The sequence below is a fragment of the Enhydra lutris genome, unplaced genomic scaffold (genome assembly GCF_002288905.1).
Source record: "Enhydra lutris kenyoni isolate GAN:26980312 unplaced genomic scaffold, ASM228890v2 scaffoldscaffold76, whole genome shotgun sequence".
Lineage (NCBI taxonomy): Eukaryota > Metazoa > Chordata > Mammalia > Carnivora > Mustelidae > Enhydra > Enhydra lutris.
The window spans coordinates 65469-88611 of NW_019154160.1; the positions used below are offsets into that span (position 1 = coordinate 65469).

Sequence of the window (23143 nt, forward strand, 5' to 3'; positions counted from 1 at the left end):
TCTGCATGCTCTGGAGCGAGTGGGGTGTCCTGGCAGGTCACATCCCAGTCACCAGAGGTGGGAGGGCAGGAGAAATCATTTTCTCTCTACTTTTTATGTTGAGTCCTTGGCTGGGACCCCTTTTTCTCTAGGATACCTCATAAATGGCTAAGCTTATCTAGGTTAAAAGGTCTGCACTGTGGCCTTTATTTCAAGATTATCTTTGGTAGGGTTAACCTGTTTGTTCAGCCTTGAAACAAAATTTTATTCACTCAAAGCCTCCTACTGGACCCAGTCCAGCTTAAGTCAGATCCAGTCTGACCCTGGACCCAGATCTGGCATATAGTTTTCTTAGGACTTCTTAAATCTACCGGTCACCCTCACCACCTTTTTTTCTGGAAATCTTTTTATTGAAGAAACTAAGTATTTGTCCTTCACCGTGTTCCATGTTCTGGGTTTGGCTGGTCATGTCCCTATAGTATCACTGAACATGTCCTTCTGTCCCGTCTATTTCCTGTAAACTGGGAGTTAGATCTGGAGACTTGCTTGGATTTGAGTCATCGGGTCATTGTGCAGACTCTGTTTTAGTGGCCGGCGTGGGGCTCCATTGGGAAGGAGCCGTGATACATAATGTGGGATCTTTCATGGGCTCATGAATGGAACTCACACATTTTCAGGTGCTATTTCTCACACAGCCTTGGTATTTGGGCCTTATTCTGTCTGAACCTCCCCACCCCCAACTTCTGGAGGAGGTCGGGAAGGGAGAGGACTGACACACACCGGGTGGTGTAGAGGCTTTGCAGCTCCAGCAGTGACTAAGGTGGCCATGGTCCCAGCTTTTGAAGGGACATACCGCCTGGGGGGGCAAGTAGCGAGAGCCAGCAGACGAGTCAATAAGGTCATTACACTTGGTGGTCTGTGCCTAGAGGGAAACAAACAGGAAGTGGAGACAGAAATGGGGGCTCAAGGAGTGAGGGAAGGGAGGAGGGTTGAGCAGGCAGAGCCACACTGGGTAGACGAGAAGGCTCTCTTAGAGTCCGTACTTCACCGGGCTGGTCGAGTGAAAGTGTGAGGCCCTGGGGAGCAGGTGCCGCTGGCCGTGGGGATAGAGCAAGTGCCAGGTACCTCAGAGGTGGGACACACAGGACATGGGGGAGAAAGGGAGTCCGTCCTCCTGGCCTCCTAAGTATTTAATAGGCCCTTCCCTTTGTGCTCCCCGCGCTTCTGTCAATTTGCTCAACTTTGAGAAGATGGAGAAAAGGAACAAGACGACAGGAGCATCACATGCTCGACAGATGTGTGCGGTGGGATTGGCCCCCAAGTGTAAGAGTATTATTCAAGTCAGCCGGGCTTTGGTCGATCTCAAACAAACAAATGAACACTGACTGGGGAAAAGTTTAAAGCTCAGAGTCAAATGAACCTTCCGGGTGTTCTGTCTCTGACATCTTTCTCTGCCGTCGTCTTTCTTTATCACCAACAGCTGAGTTGCAAATGCCATAAAAAAAGGCTGAAAAATAATTTTCCAGCACTAATACTAATGAGAGTCATGTGGTCTGTGTCCAAAAGCATTTGCTTCTCGATACTTGTCTCAAAACTCGATTCCCAAAGCATTCCTTGTGAGAAGAGACACATCCTGTACCCAGATTCGAAATCGTAAAAGACACCTGTGTTTTCAGAACTGTTGAACTGATTTAAATCTCACTGGAAAACAGCTTTTTTAAAACCGAGTTTTCCATCTGTGGCCTCCGCGTGCTCGCTTCCCATCAGCGGCAGGACCGCCAGCTTCTGCCGGTTTGGGAAACGAGCTGTTTCCCACGCCCCCGCACGGCAGCCCCACTGGGATGTCCCCACATCAGGGAGAGGTGTGGATGGGCTGGTGGGACGGGGACCTGGGGTAGGATGGGGAAGAGCAGGCCGAGCTCCTTCCCTGACTCCAGAAAATCGCCAGCAGACAGGTGGAAAGGGAGCAGCAGGGCTTCTGCTAAGTCCCCACACCAACTCTGCAACCCCCCGGACTCTTGTTCCTTTCCCTTCCTTGGGCCCAGATCCACACCACCCCCTCGAACCTTGTCACCCAGTTCTTGGCCTGTTGCAGGGTTTGCTTTTAAGTTCCTCCTCTTTGTGTCCACCCCACCCCCTCCTCTAAGGATGAGGTCTGAAGGGAGGAGGGGAGAAGGCTGTGTGGGAGGAGCAGGGAGGGAAGTAAGTGACTTGGAAAACCCACAGGCCTTCCAACCAACCCCTGCACTGGAACGAGCCCCTTTTCTGCTTTCATTTTCTTCTGATCCCCCACCTCTTAAAAGTGCAGACCAGGGGCCATTTGCAAAGTCTCTCCCATTTGATTTGGGCTTTTTTTTTTTAAATTCACAGTTTCTCGAAGTAAAAGGGACACTGAAGTGGTGTTCTATGTCATCAGCGGGTTGTGCACTAAAAAGAAAGGGCGGGGGGCTCAAAGCCTCATTCTTAGCATGGCTTTGTAGGGAACCCAAGTACCCCCACCCCTGAGTACCCTCCAACAATCAAGGGGGTCTTTGTCCCCTTCCCTTTTTCCCAGCAGTGTGGGGGTTAGCTGGGTAAGAACACCAATCTCTTTTTTATAGGCAGTTAGAACTGATTTCGAGAAGGTTGTGTGTAGTGATTACGAGGCCAGCTTTGGAGTCCGGCTCCCTGGGTGTGAATCCCAGTGCCGACAGTTACTGGTAACTTTGGACAAATTTAACTTACTTAATTTTCTCCATCAGGAAAATGTGATAATAGTAGTTTCTAGTCTTATGGAGTTCTTCTGAAAATTAAATGCTAATAAGATGTCTGGAACATGGTAAACATTCAGTGTTAGCTCTTATTCTGACACATTAAACTATTCACAAAAAAATGATACCCTCAGGCCCCATTCAAATTTACTTCCTCCTTTTAACAGCTGCCCTTTCAATTTATTTACTTATTTATTGTTATTATTTTAAGTAAGATCGACACCAATAGTGGGGTTTGAATTCACGACTGTGAGATCAAGAGTCTCATGCTTTACCAACGGAGCCAGCCAGGTGCCCCCAAAGTGACTTCCTGACCCCATGACTCATTATATCATCATCTGTGTGTGTCAGTCCTTTCCCATATGCTTCTGGATTGTGGGTTCCTTGAAGTGAGAGACGTGTACTATCCATCGTGGGACCCACACCACTTAGCACAGCTCTGGTTTGTAATGGTTATCAGTTTGTCGTGTAAATTAGTGAACACTCTACTTTTTTAAAGATTTTATTTATTGGGGCACCTGGGTGGCTCAGTGGGTTAAAGCTCTCTGCCTTCGGCTCAGGTCATGATCCCAGTGTCCTGGGGTGGAGCCCCAAATCAGGCTCTCTGCTCTGCAGGGAGTCTGCTTCCACCTCTCTCTCTGTCTGCCTTTCTGCCTACTTGTGATCTCTGTCTGTCAAATAAATAAATAAAATCTTTAAAAATTTTTATTTATTTATTTATTTGACAGAGAGAGAGAGACAGTGAGAGGGGGAACACAAGCATAGGGAGTGGGAGAGGGAGGAAGCAGGCTTCCAGCTGAGCGGGGAACCCGACGCAGGGCTTGCTCCCAGGACCCTGGGATCATGATCGGAGCCGAAGGCAGAGGCTTAACAGCTAAGCCACTCAGGTGCTCCTAGTGAAGCCTTCAGTAATGGCTTAGGTTTGAGTGGTGCTTTGCATGTAAAGCAGGCACACATGGGAAACCCAAGACTCGAAGTTCAAGACACATATCCATGGTCCAGTGACGGCTATGTATGTGCCAGAGTCAGGTCCTGTGACTGTTGCCCCACGCCCCCTCCACCAGCCCATCCTGCGTAGGAGAGGAGCTGAATTTCATAATTCGGGATCATGTCCTTCTCCAGTTCTATTGTATCTGACATACTGGGGGTACCTGTGACAGCATTCTGTGCGTGGGAGCTCAGAGTCCCCAAGAAAGACGTTTTTTCTCACTCTCCTCTTAATTCTGCTTTGTTTTGTACAGGTCACCACAAATGGCATCATTGCCATGAGTGAACCCCCAGCCAAAGAGTCCTCTCTGGGCTTCTTCCCACCAACCTTCGGAGCGGTCGCACCTTTCCTGGCAGACTTGGACACGACAGATGGCCTCGGGAAGGTTTATTATCGGGAGGACTTATCCCCGTCCATCACTCAGCTGGCTGCAGAGTGTGTCCAGAGGGGGTTCCCAGAAGTCCCTTTCCAGTCCAGTAGCGCGGTGGTTGTCACTTGGGAATCTGTGGCTCCCTACCAGGGACCCAGCAAGGACCCCGACCAGGAAGGCAAGGTAAGGCTCTCCCAGGTACAAGGGCAAATAGTCAACAGGTTGGTTTTGCACACTTTGGTCTTCCTTGAAGGAAGGGAGACACTTGAGTAGGTCAAAAAGTCATCTCTAGGTCTAAGGTAACTTTCTGGGACATGCCTCTCTTTCTCCTTAGAAAAAACAATTTCACTCCACCATTATTTAATTTTTATAGTATTACAGAGTAGAGAGAAACTGGAAAGGGCCAAAAGCACTCCATTTAAACAGAGGATGTTCCAGGTTTGGGACAGGGGATGTCCCAAAGTGGGTACCACAGATCACCAGTCCTAAAAGATAGTCCTTGGCAAAAAGCCCTCCCATGCTCAGATAAGTTCGGGAAATGCAAAACTTGATCTCCCCCTTGATGACTCACTCTGAAAAGCCCTGCAATAAAGAAACCTGCTTAATTTTAAAGAAAAAAAAATTTAGCCATCCCCAAACCTTTTGGCCATACTCTTTTTTCCCTCCCAAATAAGATATATTACATCCCGCAGAACACTCTTTGGGAAAGCCTGTTATGGGCCTGCAGGACACACCTTGCTTTTTTATCTGTCTGATGCTCTATTTGAAAACTGCTTAAAAACTTCAGTTTCCCAACTGTGTGTCCCTTCTACTTGAGTAGTGAGGACCCAGCCCCGTGTACAGAGCACTTGCCCCCCTCTTGGGCCTCATCTCCCCTTACCCTTCCTTTTCTACACACCCTTTGCCATAGCTGTATCAAATTGTCTGCAGCTTTCTGATCAGGAATCCGGCCCCTCCCAGCCCCAGGAACTTGGATTTGCTGCCCTCTCTGCTTGTACGTCTCCTCCCTGACCCCCACTACTGGTGTCCAACCCATACTTGATCCTCTAGACTCGCACAACCTCCTCTGCTCCCATCCCCCAGCTTCGGGCACTTAACTGTATGTTGCTTGGGCTCAATAAATGTATGACGAATGGTGAGTGTGGTTAATATGTTTAATGGCCACGGAAACAAATTCTAAGGGTAAGAATTTGCTAAGTGGCATGAGATTTAGGCCACCGTCCAGAGGTACCATCTCTAGAATTTTTGGCTACCCTTCGTGCAGAAGGTGATTCATTAAATGACTGGAAAATTTCATGTTGACAAAGCCTTAGAGATATTTAAGTGGAGCCGTCCTGGAGTACCTGGTTCTTGCTACAGAAATACTTCTAGAATGAGGTGAGACCTCTGCCACCTCTGGGCTTTCTCTGTATAGTCTGGTGAATCGAACGATTTAAATGTATCGATATATTCCCGAGTAACTGAATCTCAACTCATCTTCACAGAGAAATACATTCCAGGCTGTTCTGGCCTCCTCTGACTCCAGCTCCTATGCCATTTTCCTCTATCCTGAAGACGGTCTGCAGTTCTATACAACATTCTCGAAGAAGGACGAGAGCCAAGTTCCCGCTGTGGTTGCATTCAGTCAAGGTGTACAGGGATTATTCTGGAAGAGCGAAGGAGCTTATAACATATTTGCTAATGACAGAGAATCAATTGGAAATTTGGCCAAGTATGCTTTCTTTGTTCTCCAGTAGATTCTCCCCTTAATGATCATTTTATTGTTAAGATGATCATTTTATTATTTTATTAAGGATGATATAATGGGCGCTAAAGAACATTACCTAAAAATGTTCCCAGAGATTTAAATGTTGTATATAGTTTTATATTATGTAGTGCTTTTTTCCTGATGAACTCAAAGTAATATACTCTCAGAATGAACAGACATCCCCTTTTTCAGATACCATGCCCATCTGGAAGTTTCTACCAGCTCCTCTGTGAGTCTACAATTAGAAATAAATGCTATTCAAACCCTGTCTCCTGCTGTGAACCCAGGCTGAGAAAAACCTTCTCCCCCCACATGGACTAGGGGAGAAATTCTTACAACAGAATTAGGGTTCTCGGGTCACCTGGGTGGCTCAGTGGGTTAAGCCTCTGCCTTTCTGCTCAGGTCATGATCCCAGGGTCCTGGGATCGAGCCCCAAATCGGGCTCTCTGCTCAGCGGGGAGCCTGCTTCCCCCACTCTCTCTCTCTGCCTGCCTCTCTGCCTACTTGTGATCTCTGTCTGTCAAACAAATAAATAAAATTAAAAAAAAAAAAAAAAGAATTAGGGTTCTCTTGGGCTATTTTGCAGAATCTGGGAAAAGTGGGGAAAGCTGGACTGCTTTCTTCTAAAACTAGAATCTTTCCCCTCCCATTGTGCCTTAAAAAGTGAAGAGAGAACAGCCTCCCTCCCAATTTCATATAGTCCAACTAAGTGTAAAACCTGTCTGCCCTTGGCTTAATGGTGTGCTTAGCAAGGGGCTCTGTGTGGTGGGGAGAGCCCTCGTCTCTGGTGCTTGCCTGTTTCACTGGTGTGATCACTCCTCGCCTGGCTGGGTGCCAGCTTCACATGTTGTCTTGCTCCACAGGAAGCTGAGAAGAGAACCGTTCTTCACACCACACAGATGCAGTAGACTTAACTAACTTCCAGAACACAGATAATAGTAAAATAATTCAATGTGATGAGTTTCAAGTGTTTATGGCCTTCGTTTTTGTAATCATTTATGGGATTGTAAGTTCCTGTGATTTTAATTTTTTGCCGTGGCTCTGTTTAGTAACTGGCTTGCAAAATTACTAAAATGTAGCCATTGGATCTCTTGAGCTGGCTGGCGGGTCCCCGCACACCACTGCCTTTCCCGGAGTCCTCGGACAGGCAGACTGAGCACACACCCCTCTCCTTCTGCAGGCTTTCTCGATTCCTCATCCCCTGTCCCACCCCCGATGTTTTGCTCAGGGTTCTCCACTGGGTAATGTCTGTCCCCTCTTTTCCCATGTAGAAGCTGGTCATTTTCCATAGTTTGCGGGAGGAGAGCTTCCAATCACAGACACAGACGCACAGTAAAAATGGTGGAGAAGGAAGGAGAGATTAGGGTCATTCTACTGTGGTTTTTAATTACACAAGGCCTTTCGGATCTGAATTTCCTTTGCACTTCACTATAGGGACAGGAAAAGGTAAACTGAGACTTGTCTGAGATTCCACAGCTGATAGAGCTGGCATTTCTGATAATCCAAGTCTGTACTATGTTCACTCACAACACTTCTGACACCACGTGGATGGGTTTTTTTTCCCAATACCTACCGATTCTCTCACTCTCCGGGCATCCCTTCGCTGTCCTAAAATTCAGCGGGGTTCTGATGCAGACAGCCCCGGCTGAGCACAGACCCCACGAGACTGCCCCCACTTCGGAAGCCAGCCCTTCCAGGTGCTGTATTTCGTGCACATCTGGTCTGCTAGCTGTAAGTCAGGGGTTTCTGGAACACCCACCACCCCAGGTTCCATAACTTTTCTGTGAGAACTCAGGAAAGCACTTTTCTTACTATCACCGGTTTATTTTAAAGGGTGCAACTCAGGAACAGGCAAATAGAAGGAATGCATATGACAAGGTATTGGAGGGAGAGGGAGCTTCAATCTTCCGTGCCGGCTCTGGGCAAACCATCCTCCTGTGCTCACCAATGCCGGAGCTCTCCCAACCTCATCGTTTAGGTGTTTTTATTACATAAACATGTTTGATGGACTCCTTGGCCATTGGCTGTTAACTCCGTCTCCAACCCCTCTCCCGTCTCTGGAAGTCAGGTCGTGGGGCTGAACGTTCCAACCCTCTCATCGTGCCCCACTGGATGGAAGTGTCCATCCTGAAGCTCCCTAGGGTCCCAGCCACCTGTCATCTCACGCGCATGCAAGAGACGGAGATTACGAGGATTTAGGAACTTATCTGCCAGAAGCAGAGACCAAGACAGAGTAGGCGGTGGGTTTCAGGTTGACACCCAGATCCCCGGGACTCCTCCTGCTTGCGTAGCGGGGGCGGTTTGTGGGTTTCTGGCCCGTTTCTAAGAAACCTGTCCTTCCTCCAGGAGCAGCAACTCGGGGCAGCAGGGTGTCTGGGTGTTTGAGATCGGGAGCCCCGCCACAGCCAGCGGCGTGGTGCCGTCTGATGTGGGCCTCGGACTGGACGACGGAGCGGAGTACGATGACGAGGACTACGAGCCGGTGACACAGCTGGACCTGGAGGACCCGAGCACGACACCTTTCCCCCACGAGGCCCGGGGGAGGGGAGACCCAGACACGCACAGTGCGCCCCGTGTCCTCGCCCCCCGCCGCCTGCCCACCGAGAGAGGCCCCAGGCCTCCCACGGAGAGGACCAGGTCGTTCCAGCCGCCCGCGGAGACATTTCCCCGGCAGCCCGTGCAGGTCATAGACGTGGATGAAGTCGAGGAGACGGGAGTGGGTGAGGCCATTTGCCACCCAGCGGGTCTGTCCAGGAGCAATTGGGTCTCCCAATGGGAGTTCTGCTGGAGGGTGTCTGTCGCCTTACGTGATGGTTTGGGAGGATGAGAGCTGGGGACAGAGGGGCGGCCCTTGCGGCTGTGGGGCTTAGCTGGATGGGCCTGATGGCTTCAAAGACTCCGAGGGATCTATGGGGATCAGGGCTTCGGCTACAAGGCTGCTGAGCCGGCGCTCTTTCAAGTGTCTCCTGACTCCCTTTTGGTCCTGTTTTAAAGAGAAAATTGCCTTGGAGTTATTTTGAAAGTCAGATTTTCTTGTTTGTGACTTCTGGGATCAGAAATAGATTCACCCACCTGAAAAAACAGTCTAGAAATTTCTTTGGCTATTTACCCTGTTTATCTTTGATATCTTTGTTTCCTCTTGGTTTTGGAATGAGGGTGGTTGATTATTTTTTCCTCCCAGGTCCTGTCAGCTTCAGAGTTGGTTTGTGAAGATGTAAAAATACAAAACCAATGGAGTCACCCTTTTAGAGATGCCTTTTTTTGAAAGATAGTTTTTAAAATACAATCTTTTCTTGTCAACCATATTCTGTCGGATTTTTGTTACATTTTTGATGGAAAAACCATTGGCGCACCAGCGTGCTTTGATTTGTCTTATAACAGATGTTCAAACTGAGCTGAAGGACTGATTCAGCTTCAGGCTGACCTGTAACCTCTAACATCCACGTACGTGAGATGGTCCAAGCGTCCACATAATGCTTTGATTCTAGTACGAGGTTATAAGGCCCCCAGAGAAATCAACTCCATCCACAAGATTCACTCAATTTTTATTTCTCTTTACTTCTTCTGATTTGCTTCACAGCAGTCATTCTAAATGTCTGTTCTTCTTTGAGTATACCAAAGCTCGGACAGGATCTGGTGGCCCCGTGAACTGTGCTTGCTCAACTTCCAAGGCACAGACATGGCGAGGTTACCCTTTATGGCATGAGGAGGACTTGGGTTCATGACTCAGAGCTCCCCTCCACATCCCGGATTTCCTGGGGCGACGCTAACAGCTCTCAGCGCACAGTTCTTTTCCCTTAAATAGCTGGTTCCGGACTAATCCCCCCCAGATATGGGGAGTATGTTGACTCGCCCATGTGGAGTCTGGAGTCTTATTCTGCTTTTCCCCTATCTAGGTGTCTGTGGGATTCTTATCTGTGAAGCCATCGCTTTGACATGAGATCAGAGCTAGCACTAACGACTTAGGGAGGTATATAGATAGTACTTGGTCCTGATCAAAGCCTAGATTTGAACCCCCAATGTGTCTAAAACAGATGTTTTTCTGTTCCTCTGTCCCATGGCTTTCTTTCACTGTATTTATGAGAAAGGTCAGTTTTCTGTAGGCAGCCGTACATTCCTGATGTTACTTGAAAAGTCGCCTGCAGATTCGCAGGCCGTCAGGGACCCACTGGGAGCTGGGCCACAGCTGGAGCCGAAGCCGTCAGTCACGTCGTGTGCTCAGCTTAGGGCCCAAGTGTTCCCAGCGCCAAACGCCTCCTTTATACGCACTGGAAATTCCCGCCTGTGTAGACGAATTCCCGCCTGTGTAGACGAATCCCATCTACCTAGGTTAAACTTTACTTTTTTCTTCCCTCATAACACTCAATTATAAATTGGATCATTATCCCCTCGAAAAGCCCATACCCCCTCCGGCTCTGTGAGCTTTTGAACTTCATTCTAAGTTAATTTGCTCTGGATTATAAAATTTAATGAGATGATTCATAATTCTCACAAAATGAAGCTGGGAGGTAGGAATTTGAAATAGAAATTCTTTTTTTTTCTTGGGTCAAAGAGCTTTAGACCAAGTGTGACCAGGGAATTATTTCTAATCAGCTTCTACGTGTAAGAGCTTCTGAATTTTCCCCTGGGGGAGAAAAAGGGGAAAGTTTTAAAATATTTTCAGGTCATCAAAATGACAAATTTTAAGATATATGTATATACATATATAATTATTTTAACCACAATTAAAAGTTAGTAAAAAAAAATTTTTTTTGAGTTCTGTCCCAAAATGTGAAGCTAATCTGACCCCATTACCCGGGTACCATATTAAGGTTGATATTGGGTGGCGGTGACCTAGTATTGATACGGTGATAATATGGATTCAATGATCCAACCCCTTGGATTATAACATTTTTAAATAACACCACTGTGACTTCTCAGACTCCTTCTAGATCCACTGGCCTTGGTGGTTGGACTGCAGGAGCCACTGCAGGACCTAGGTGGCTATCGGCGGTGAGCCTGGCCCAGAATGCCCCTCGCAGATGGGAATTCCCGCAAGGCTTGGGCACACACAGTACAGGGAAGCCTGGCCCCCCACTGTGCAAAGCGCTGACAGGGTGCTGTGTTTTCTCTGAACAGTGTTCAGCTACAACACGGACTCCCGCCAGACGTGCGCCAACAACAGACACCAGTGCTCTGTGCACGCCGAGTGCAGGGACTTCGCCACCGGCTTCTGCTGCAGCTGTGTGGCCGGCTACACCGGCAACGGCCGGCAGTGTGTTGCAGAAGGTAATTGGCTTTAGGGGTGCCTGGGGGGCTCAGTCCATTAACAGTCCCATTCCTGGTTTCGACTCAGGGTCATGATCTCAGGTTGTGAAATTGGGCCCAGTGTTGGGTTCCACACTGGGCGTGGAGCCTGCTTTGGATTCCCTCTCTCCTTCTCCGTCTGCGCGCGCCCTCTCTCTCTCTCTCTCTCTCTCAGGAAAGGAAAGAAGGCATTTGGCTTTTACGTGTTCCATTTGTGCAGGGAGAAGGAGGAAGTGGAGTTTTTGTTTTGAGGTTTGTTTTGAAATGTTGGCCTCTACCCAGCTCTCCGAAGGGGGAGTAGTGTTTTTTGTAGATACTAGATTTTAAGTGATATTTAATCTCTCATTACCATTCTTTCTCATCCTTCTCTAAAGCCCATTTCTCAGGGAATGCCCACTTTAGCACTATGGTGAGGTCTCTTCCTTTCCTGTGCTCTGTCCTTCACCGTCTTGGAAATGACTGCCTGTGGGAGCCCAGCTTCACAGCTGCCCCTCGTGTGGGATGAAGGCTGAAGTGTTGAAAGAACTCAGCCTGGACCAGGCATGGTTAATGCCTCTCGTTTTCCTCTGTTTCTTTCCAACCTCCTCCGTGGCGTTGTTCACAGACCCGAGAGCTTGTGAAACCCCAGCGGGGCTACAGTGGGCAGGTGTGGACCAAAGTTCATAGTGGGGAAAGTGTGTTCCAGCACCCTTCCCCTCAGGCTGTCCTCTCGTCATGCCCCTGAAGTCACAGCATGATGATGGCGGGACATGAGGGGTGCGCCACTTAATTCTGGAGCAACAGACCCATTGTGGGGCTGACGCCAAAACCCATTCGGCTGTAGGCCGGTGTCAGTCCGAGCTTTGCCCCCAAGAGGACCAGCCGGTGTTGATGCTCTCGGGTGAGCAGGAGAATCTGGGTGAAAGCCTAGAGGGTCAGGATAATGATACTCAGAGAGTGAGACCTCCGGGAGCCTGGGGCTATAAACTCAAATTAAAACAAGAGCAACAAAAACCCGACCCTACTGTACCTTTGTCCCCTCAGACACCAAGTCACCTCACTTGTCACTCACTGGTCATTTTCCTCGTGTTGAATGAGGAACCTCAACTGTTCTGCAAAATTTGACTAAATTAAACTCAGTCAGAGGAATGGTTTCTGTTTTTCACATCGCCAGCCATAGCTGTAGTTAAATCAGTTATTTCAATTTGCTAAAAAAAGTTTCCTTCTGGGTCACAGTGAGATAAAGTGAGTTTTGCTAAATACCATCTGAAGAAATGAAAGAAAATTATGTCTCCGTCTCATGTAAATTCGGGGGGATGTTCTGAACTTCTGTAAATATGTTCTGTTTTCTTTGAAATCCCACCACCCCAGGTATGACGTGCCTTTGCTTCTTTGTTTCAGGCTTGGCTTTTGTACTTCTCTCGGCCTGAGAGAAGCTTCCAGAATCTGCAAGGAGAGCTCATTCTCAAAGAGCAACCTCTTAGCTCTTCCCACGCCTGTATCAGAGCTGGAAATGCCGAGCAGTTTGTTTGGTGGCAAGCTCAGCTATAACAGACTGTCCAGCTGCATATTTTGACATTATATACACGCCCCATAATAGTTCTGTGGTTTAAATATTTGTTGGATTCTTGCTACTTTTAAAACTTTTTTCTGGCTCAAGGTTTGGTGGAAAAAATTTGTTTGGTTTCCTTCGCTTGGCTTTCCTGCTTGTTTCTGTAATTGTTTGGGGGATGCATTTTTTCGCTATTAGTCTTCCAACTGCATAGCACTCCCCGGTGTAATGACACAATCTGTGTGCAGAAGCACTGTGTGTATCAAGCATGCCTTGTCTGGTCAGTGACCCTGCATAATGGCTTGGGTGTCCTGAACACAGCAAAAGATCTGCACATGGGTGATGGTGCTCAAGGGTGAGCCTGTCTGTCCAGGGTTACTCAACAGACTTCACGGAGAACTTACTGCATTCCGAAAACTCTGCTGAGTCCCAAGGGAAGGAGCTGGGCATGAACATCCTGTCCCTGGTAATCTAGGAAGAGAACCAATGTATGTGCAATCGATAACTGATTGAATTTAATTCTGCATCAAACCTGAACAGCCCAAGGTGATCTGTTGACCTCTTCCTTCAGTTTTTTTTTTTTTATTACCTTTTTTTTAAACTAACATATAATGTGTTATTAGCCCCAGGGGTACAGGTCTGTGAATCATCGGGCTTACACACTTCCCAGCACTCACCATAGCACATGCCCTCCCCAATGTCCATAACCTCCCCCCTCCCTCCGCCCCACAACCCTCAGTTTGTTTTGTGAGATTAAGAGTCTCTTATGGTTTGTCTCCCTCCCGATCCCATCTTGTTTCATTTTTTCTCTTCCCTACCCTCTAAACCCCCCACTTTGCTTCTCAAATTCCTCATATCAGAGAGATCATATGATCATTCTCTTTCTCCGATTGACTTATTTCACTCAGCATAATACCCTCTAGTTCCATCCATGTCATTGCAAATGGCAAGATTTCATTTCTTTTGATGGCTGCATAGTATTCCATTGTGTATATGAACCACATCTTCTTTATCCATTCATCTGTTCTAGGTTCTTTCCATAGTTTGGCTATTGTGGACATCACAAAAACAGACATATAGATCAATGGAACGGAATAGAGAGCCCAGAAATAGATGCTCAACTCTCTGGTCCTTCAGTTTTCTTAAAGATATAATTAACACCCTTGTTTAAAGCATAGAGTTCGGTGGGTTTCCGGCTCTTCACTCATTTGGGCAACTATCACCTCTGTTTGGTTGTAGAACACTTTTATCAGTCCAGAAAGAAACGCTGTATCCACTAGCCGTCTTTCCCACTTCCCCCGGGTCCCCCGCCCCTGTCCGCAACTGATCCATGCCCTCTCCTGATGGGTTGTGTTCTTCGGAATCCTTTCCATTTCATTCCACGGAATCATACAATATGTAACCTTCCAAGTCTGACTTCTTTCACTTAGCAGGTGTTTCTAGGGTCCGTCTGTGTTTTGGCATCCGTCAGTATTTGGTTCCTTTCTTCTAGCTATGTGTTCTGTTGCGCTGTTATACCAATGATGGGCGTTCTGGCCGTGATGAACAAGGCTACTAACAACATTTGCGTACAAGTTTTTGTGTGGACCTAGCTTTCCTGTTCTTTGGGGAATATATCCAGGAGTTGGAATTTCTGGGTCATATGGTAACCTTCAGTTTTCTTATTTTTTAAAAATTTTTTGGAAGATTTTATTTATTTATTTGACACAGACAGAGATCACAAGTAGGCAGAAAGCAGGCAGAGAGAGAGGAGGAAGCAGGCTCCCTGCTGAGCAGAGAGCCCAATGCGGGGCTCGATCCCAGGACCCTGAGATTATGACCTGAGCTGAAGGCAGAGGCTTAACCCACTGAGCCCCCAGGCGCCCCAAGTTTTCTTATTTGAATGCAAGAACAACTTCATTTCTTTAGATCTGACATTTTCCTGATTAAACAGGAACATATGCACCTCCTAGATCTTCATGAAACATAGAGGCATATGTTATAGCAAAGGAAACTTTACTGTATTGCCCTGAGTTAATCCCTCCTGGCAATTTTGTGTATATCTCTTCTGGTATTTTCCCCCAGGTATATGCTGACAATTATTATTAACGTGTTTTTTAAAACAAAAATGTTATTCTTTATATATTATTAGGTAATTAATGGCAAAAGCTTTTAAATTTCCATAGTAGGTTGCATATCTTTCCCAGTTGTCTGAATGGAACAGTCAGCCATGAACACGCCCCAGCCTACAAGCTGGTCGGAGCCATTGGCCACATTTGTGTGGTGCATGACATCTGCGGTGCCTATGGCTGTTGGCTCTTGGGCCGATGGACAGTCCTCACGCTCGGCGAGAAGACCGTAATTGAGCCCAAGCTGTGTGTTAAGATGTGTGATAGATCAGGCCGCCAAATGTCCCAGATCCCCAGGACCATCCGTTCTGGGCCTCTGTCCCACCCAAATTGCTCATTCCGTCCCTTAGACACTCAAAAGTGATCAGTGATGGGATCACCTAGTTCTGCATCACCCGTGACACTGTTCTTATCCTAAGATTATTTCATTTGTCCCCGAAGTTCCTCCATCATACGTGGCTCCCGTCGGAGCTCCTTCCGTGCTGTTATCCATCAGCATGGGAGAGAGGCAGGGTACTGGAATTTCTAAGGCTCACAGACGGTTGTATGTACTGTCCTCTTGGGGACAACTACTTTGAGTTAACCCAAAGCCCTTTACCCCAATGCTGTTCTGTCTCTTTGCTTTATAGGTACAGGTCCAGGATGCCTGGGTGGCTCAGTCAGCTAAGCATCTGCCTTCAGCTCAGGTCATGATCCCAGGGTCCTGGGATTGACTCCGCATCGGGCTCCTTGCTCAGTGGGGAGCCTGCTGCTTCTTCCTCCTCTGCCTGCCACTCTGCCTGCTCTCTTTCTCTCACTCTCTCTCTGTGACAGATAAATAAATAAAATCTTTTTTAGAAATTAATAAATAAAATCTTTAAAAAACTTTTTTTTTAAATACAGGTATAGGTCCTACCAGGCACGTTCTTCTTTTTGAAAAGGCTGGCTTCTTTGTTTCCTGCTCAGGCTCCCCCCAGCGAGTTAATGGCAAGGTGAAAGGAAGGATCTTTGTGGGGAACAGCCCGGTCCCCATCGTCTTTGAGAACACCGACCTCCACTCTTACGTGGTGATGAACCATGGGCGCTCCTACACGGCCATCAGCACCATTCCCGAGACCGTTGGCTACTCTCTGCTTCCCCTGGCCCCTGTTGGAGGCATCATTGGATGGATGTTTGCGGTGGAACAGGATGGATTCAAGAATGGGTTCAGCATCACAGGTAAACTGTCTCAGACATTATAGTCAGTGGGCCTCCCGGGGGTGCCTGGGGAGCCTGGGTGTGAATGGAAGGGGAACTCCAGGTCTGCAGACAACTTACTGATGAGCATTTGGGGGCTCCAGAAAGAAGATGTTGAGGTAAAACCATCATTAATTTTTTGATTAGTATGTACTCACTAAGGCCATCTAGAATTGCATTTTGATCAGGGAGTGATTTCGTGGTGAGGTTTTAGAAGTCTCCAGCGGGGTACATGAGGTCATCTCTTCCACCGTCCCACCCCGAAGTGTTTCTCAAGCCTCCCATCCCTCATTCTGTTTCTTAGTCCTGCCTCCAAATTCCCAGCCAACCTGATCTGATATTTGACATTGCTTCGGTATCTGCTTGGAGAACAGGAAATTTTCATTTCTAGCTGGAAAATTAAACCTGAGAAACACAATCCTCTCAAGTCTTAGAAAACCTGACTTTCCTTGGAGCTTTTTAGAGGCTCTACCCTGTCAGGGACAGTTCAGTCTTTAGTAAACATGTGGACAGATGGTCAGGTTCGGGGGGGGGGGGCATTTCCATAGTGTGGCCATGGCCTCTCCCACGTTCTGCTGAGGCCAGCTCCGCTGTGCATGCTGGAGGCCCTTTCCTGGAACAGCTTGGATACGAGAGACTGTGTCCTTCCTCTCTGGCCATTCGCAGGACCTGGAGCCTGCTCTTTGTCACAGTACTCATCGCTGCCTCTGAGGGCCTCAGTCTGTTATCTCCCCACTGCCTTGCCTGGCCGGAGCCTCAGCCAGACTTTCTCGCGGAGACACAGTGAGGCAGGGTCTCTAGGCTTTGCAAGGGTAACCCTCCAACAGCTACAGAGGCTTCTGGAAATGTGATCATTTTTTTTTTTTTTTTTTTTTAAAGATTTTATTTATTTATTTGACAGAGAGAGATCACAAGCAGGCAGAGAGGCAGGCAGAGAGAGAGGAGGAAGCAGGCTCCCCACTGAGCAGAGAGCCCGATGCGGGGCTCGATCCCAGGACCCTGAGATCATGACCTGAGCCGAAGGCAGCGGCCTAACCCACTGAGCCACCCAGGCGCCCCAATGTGATCATTTTAAGAAAGGAGAGGATACATATTTGGAAAGGGGAGCACTACCCATAAGATACCAAATGCATGGCCTAATATTTTTTCCCTCTCTCCCACAGGCGCATATATCCCGAGTATTATTACTGAGTTCATGTTCTCATGCAAACACGCTCCTTCCTTTGCACACACAGCGGAGCTTTGCAGTCAGACCACAGATGCTGCTCCTTCCCTGCACAGCTTTTCAACGGGGTGTTGCTTTGTCTGTGGGTTCATTTAAACTGGCAATATTTCGTAACAACTATCATCAGCCAGGCCGAGGGAGACTTGACAAATTCCCTGCCACAGCAAATCTGTGTTACTACAGTGGCTTTTAACTGCCCCGGGAACTGGATTAGCACTTGGATATCTGCCTGGGACTTGGGTCCTTACTATAAAGCAGGGGTTGTCCCATTCTCTGCCAAGGGGCAGATCGTAAATATTTGCTTTGCCTAAATATTCTTTTTTTTTTTTTTTAAGATTTTATTTATTCATTTGACAGACAGAGATCACAAGTAGGCAGAGAGGAGGAAGCAGGCTCCCTGCTGAGCAGAGAGCCCGATGCGGGGCTTGATCCCAGGACCCTGGGATCATGACCTGAGCCGGAGGCAGAGGCTTTAACCTGCTGAGCACCCATGCGCCCCTTGCCTAAATATTCTTGTCTATACATCTCCGTTGCAACTCGGGAGCAAAAGCACCATAGCTAGTATGTAAATGAGTTAGTGTGGCTGATGAAACTTTGCTAGTGGGCACTAAAACTCAATATTCATATAATTTTCACATATTATATATGTGAAATATGTATGATAATATACGTACTATGAAATGTTATTCTTTTGGCTTTTTAATAAACCATTTAAAAACGTAAACATCATTCTTGGCCCCAGGGCTGCTGGCCAGAGTTCGCGCCGGGGCCGTAGTTTGCCAGCATCCCCACCGTCCTGGGGGTCTGCACATGTGGAAAAGAGAAGAAGCTGGTAGTAGGGCAAGTGTTTCTGCCTCTGTCTGGGGCTGCACAGGCTGAGGGGAGCTGCTGCGCCAACCCCCGTCGTGAGTGCTCCCTGGGCAGTTTTGGGGACCAGTGATGGTGTGCAGCTCACTGAACTGTTCCAACAGTTGTCACCACCACTTGGCATCTTGGAGCCCTTGACATTTGACAGAGCACTTTTGTAACACGCTTTATCTCATCTAGTCTCCACAAGGTAGCCTGTATCAGTCTTTATCATCAAGACACGGAGGCTCGGCAGTTGGGTAACTTGTTCCGGTTCGCTCAGTCAGTACCTGGCACAGCTGGGAGTCAGACTCCTGTCCTTTGTGTCTCCCAGCTCTGTCCCGCCATGTCCCAGAGGCTGGTGTGGGGCTGGGAAGCAGCTTCTCTCCTCTGTTTGTGTTCAGCGGGGCCGTGTGGAGGTCCCAGCTCTGCCCTCAGCGTCACCAGCTCTGTGTCTCCCGACCCAACTAAAGCACTCATGGAGGAGGTGTGAGTCTCCTTGGGCAGCACCCCCAAGCCTGGGGATGGCCTGAGGGGGACTTCCCAGATGGTAGAATGACGGGCCTTGCTTTCCAGGAGGCGAGTTCACCCGCCAGGCTGAGGTGACCTTCGTGGGGTCCCCGGGCAAGCTGATCATCAAGCAGCAGTTCAGCGGCATTGACGAGCACGGACACCTGACCATCGACACGGAGCTGGAGGGCCACGTGCCCCACATCCCGTTCGGCTCCTCCGTGCACATCGAGCCCTACACGGAGCTCTACCACTACTCCCGTGGGGGTGAGCCACCAGCGCTGCATGGGGGGCAGGGAGGATGGGGGTAAGGAGGTGGGGGGAGGGGGCAAGGGCCAGGGGGAGAGGGTTGTGGGGACAACCCCAGCTCCCCACTGACTCCAGACCTACCCACCGCTCCAGTGGCCCTATGCCAGGGCAGTCCCCTGGGCTTCCTAGCGGGAAACAGATGGGCACTAGCTTATTAAAATCACCTTTTCCTCTAATTACAGACATAATGCACAGACATAATACAGATATAGAAAAATAGTGCCCCAAAAAAAGAAATTACGCATAATGGTAAAACTGGGGCATAATTATTATTAGGTTTAAATTATTTCCTTTCAGCCTTTTCTCCATTTACATATAAAATACCCCAGCAGAGGCTTCTGGCTGTTTGGGTGGTAGGTGGGGGGTGGACTGGAGGATTTGAGCCCCCCCCTTGGGTGTAAAGATTATTTAAAAATAAAAATCTTGAAAAATACCCCATTTTAAATAAATAAGTAAATAAGTGTGTGTATATATATATATATATAATAATTTCAATATAGATCTTGTAAGTCCTAGGGATATAACCTACAGCATGGCTGTTGTATCCGTATGTAAATATATGTGCATATGTATATATGTATACACCTATATTTTAATTTAGTATTTCACATAATTTCACACTTACATAAGAGTTGAAAGTAACACAATTTCCACCTGCCGTTTACCCAGTTTCACCAATTGTTAAGATTTTGCCATATATATTTTACCATTCTCTTACCTAGATATATATATATATATATTTTTGCAAATAATACATTTTTGGAAAGTAAGTTGTAGCCATTGTGATTGTCCACCCCCTGAATAAGTCTCCCGTTTTTCTTAAGAACAAAAATATTCTGTTATGTGGACACAGCACAATGATCACCGTCAGGAAACCTGACATTGATGCAGTATTATCATGTTCTCTACAGTTGGGTATATAGTTTTTTACTTAAATAGAATCGCAGTGGTACCCCATTATTATATCTTCATTTTCCAGTTAATTTAAAATCCTGAATACTTTATAGTTCATTCAATAGGCTTTGAAAATCCTTTTTAATGAATCGGCACTACTCTCTTATATGGCCATTAATTTAAACCATTCTCTTCTCTGAAGCTTATGTTATTTCCAATTTTCCCATCCCACAATGAGTTCCAAGGACCATCTTCATCATAAATCCTGACCAAATTTCTGATTCTTTCCTAAGATTCAATTCCTAGAAGTAGAGTTACTGAGCCAAACAATAGGAGCTTTTTGAAGTCTCTCATTAAATCGCCATCCAGCGAGGTTGTACTAATTACCACGGCTTGTGGCCTGATCAGGCTCCCCTGGAGACCACGCGGCTTGGTAAATGGGAGCTGGAATGAGCAGCGGGACCCCAGCTGCACTCAGCCTGCGACCACATGGTGTTTCTGGCAGCGTAGCACGTGGGAGCTGGACAAGAGGCAGCTTATACTAATCTTTTATTTATCCTCTGGCTTTTGTTATGAACTATAGCAGAGCACACAAAAATAAAGAGCCTTTTATTCTTTCTTTTTTTTTTTTAATAGGAAGTTGGGAGTTTCATTGTATGGTTGAAAATCAGGCTCTCTCCTGAGCGGGGAAGACTGTCTCTCTTCTCCTCTCTTGAGGTTTGCTCACAGCATTTTAGTAATTTTCCAGAAATTGTCTACATGAAACCCACATAGTGTCTTCTTTTTATTTTTTATTTTTTTTGTATCAGAGAACTGCTTCATCTAGGGTGATACATAGCAGCCACTATTTGTTCAATCTCAGATGCAATAACCTATAGAAAGCTGCCAGCACTCTGCTAGTCGCGAGGTCAGTGCTACATCAGTGGTAGTTTATCTTAGTAGCGTTAGCCTGCGTGGGTCCAGAAATTTGATATACATTATCTCATTCTCACCCCAACCTACTTGTAAAAGAAATGGGGACTAAAGAAGTTGTAAGTGGCCCGCGATTGCACAGCTTGTGCGTGCTGGTGTAGGTTCAAGTGAACCTGCTTTCCCGTGTGTGCCCTTTCCACCAGACTCGATCTCTCGGTTGATTCTGGGTGGCTTCAGAAGTTACAAAGAGCCCTTGAGGAGAGAAAGCGGGAAATATTACCAGTGCCAGCAAGACCATAACAGTATGGGAGACCGAGGTAGCACAAGGAGTCCCAACACAGAAGTAAACGGTCTTAGGTACCTGTTCCATCGGATCGCTCATCTGGGTAGAGACCGCTGCCCGTGGTTTGAAAGCCCTCGACTAAACCTCTTGCCCCGTTTGTCGCTCTGCCTTGTCTCCCTTCTCCGGCCGCCGCATCGCAGTGATCACGTCGTCCTCATCCCGGGAGTACACCGTGATGGGCCCAGAGCAGGACGGCGCCGCCCCCTCCGACATCCACGCTTACCAGTGGCGCCAGACCATCACCTTCCAGGAGTGCGCCCACGACCCCTCCCGGCCGGGCCTGCCCAGCACCCAGCAGCTGTCCGTGGACAGCGTGTTTGTCCTGTACAACCGTGAGGAGAAGATCTTGCGCTACGCGCTGAGCAACTCCATCGGTCCCGTGAGGGGTAGGAGTGGCAGCCCGTACCTAACCTCTCTCCTCATCCTTCCGTGTGGGGCAGAGCGTACTGTTCAAGGCCACGGCCAGCTTTGGCAGGGTATTCGAGCGCGCTCGTGCTCGGCCGTGAAAGGAAAGCGTGTGCTCAGGGTCTCAGACTCCAGGTAAAGCCAGTGCAGGTCCGGCACGGAGCCTCCGCACCCCCACCCAGGGGCAGCACGTCACTGGCTCCGAGGTCCGGTCTGGGGCTGCTCCGGGCTGCGTGCGGTGAGCTGGCATTTGGAGAGCTCGTATGCCATCTGCGTGTCACCCAAATCTTCCAGCCCCATGGGCTCCATATGCTTGGGGTCCGGCATTAGGCCTCTTTTTGAATTCTTTTTGGTGCTCCCTGCATACCCAGGCCACCTCCCTGGCCGGCCGTGTTTGTCCTTGCTTAGCTCTATAAAGCAGGAGGAAGACAGGTGTCTTTCTCCCTCCTGTGACAGCTGGGCCCTGGGCATTGGGGGTGGTACTTTTTTTTTTTTTTTCTTAAAAGGCTCCGCATTAAACATTCTAGGCTTTGCCAGCCCTGTAGTGTCTGAAGATCTCAGTTCTACCATTGTGGCACGGAAGCAGCCATAGACTATTTGCAAGTGAATGGATGCGGCTGGTTTCCAATAAAACTTTATTTACAAAAACAGGCATGGATCTGGAGGGACGTGCTTTGCTGATCCCGCCCAAGGGTGACATGGGAATCAGCTGGTTTCTAGTTCCAGGACCCTCTGGGTCATCAGCTGGGCCTTGCTCTCTGTGGAAGGAGGAAACCCGCAGGCATCCCTGGATCACTCACTTGGCTTCCTTGTCTCTCCTTCACAGATGGCTCCCCGGATGCCCTGCAGAACCCTTGCTACATCGGCACTCACGGGTGTGACACCAACGCCGCCTGTCGCCCTGGCCCTGGGGTTCAGTTCACCTGCGAGTGTTCCATAGGCTTCCGAGGGGATGGAAGGATCTGCTCTGGTACAACCATCGCTTCTGACTTGTGGGGGCTGGGGAAGAGGCCAGGAGGAGGTGTCCGAAGTCTGCAGACCAGAGGGCTGGGTGAAGAGGGGGAGGGGCGAGGGGAGCACCAGGGCGTGTGCCAGGCCCCACAACTGGGGTTCTTGTGGTCGTCTTGCAGAACTGAAACACCGTCCCCATTAAACAACTCCCCATTCCCTTGTCCCCCCAGCCCCTACTTCCATGAATGTGACTCTTTAAATACTTCATAGTGTGGCCTTACACGGTCCTGTCCTTCCATGACTGGCTCAGTTCCCTGAGCATAGTGTCCTCAGGGCTCACCACGTGGTAGCCTGGGCCCAGATCACTTCCTGCTGAGGGTGGGAATCGATCCCGTTGGTGCACTCACTGCCGTCTGTTTAACTCCTTCATCTGTCAGTGGACCCTTGGGTTGCTTTGATTTTTTGGCTGGTGTGGGTGATGCCGCTGTGAACCCGAGTGTACGAAATACCTGTCTGGGTCCCTGCTTTCAAGTCTCCAGGGCCGCACTCAGAAGTGGAGTCGCTGGGCCACAGGGTGATTCCCGGTTTGGCTCTTCGAGCACCTCCACACTTCTCCCCTCGCGGGGGTCCCATTTCACATTCCCACCAGCAGCGCACGGGGGCTGCCCTTGGCCACGTCCTGGCCAACACTTGCTAATGCGGTTTATTTATATATTTACTTTGATCATGGCTGTTCCACTGGTGGCAGGTTCGTTCCTTTGTCTGTAGCTTAGA

The 23143-nt window shown here is 48.3% G+C and overlaps 1 protein-coding gene across 1 annotated transcript in view; it reads left to right on the top strand.

Annotated features, from left to right (window-relative positions):
* LOC111160478 (nidogen 1) overlaps positions 1–23143 on the top strand; it is an 82302-nt gene that overhangs the window by 23309 nt on the left and 35850 nt on the right. Inside the window, exons 2-9 of the mRNA XM_022523620.1 lie at positions 3971–4270; positions 5572–5798; positions 8181–8554; positions 10953–11102; positions 15705–15956; positions 18622–18822; positions 21154–21399; positions 22245–22388. Coding sequence (XP_022379328.1) covers positions 3971–4270; positions 5572–5798; positions 8181–8554; positions 10953–11102; positions 15705–15956; positions 18622–18822; positions 21154–21399; positions 22245–22388 — 1894 coding nt within the window. The remainder of the gene's footprint in view (positions 1–3970; positions 4271–5571; positions 5799–8180; positions 8555–10952; positions 11103–15704; positions 15957–18621; positions 18823–21153; positions 21400–22244; positions 22389–23143) is intronic.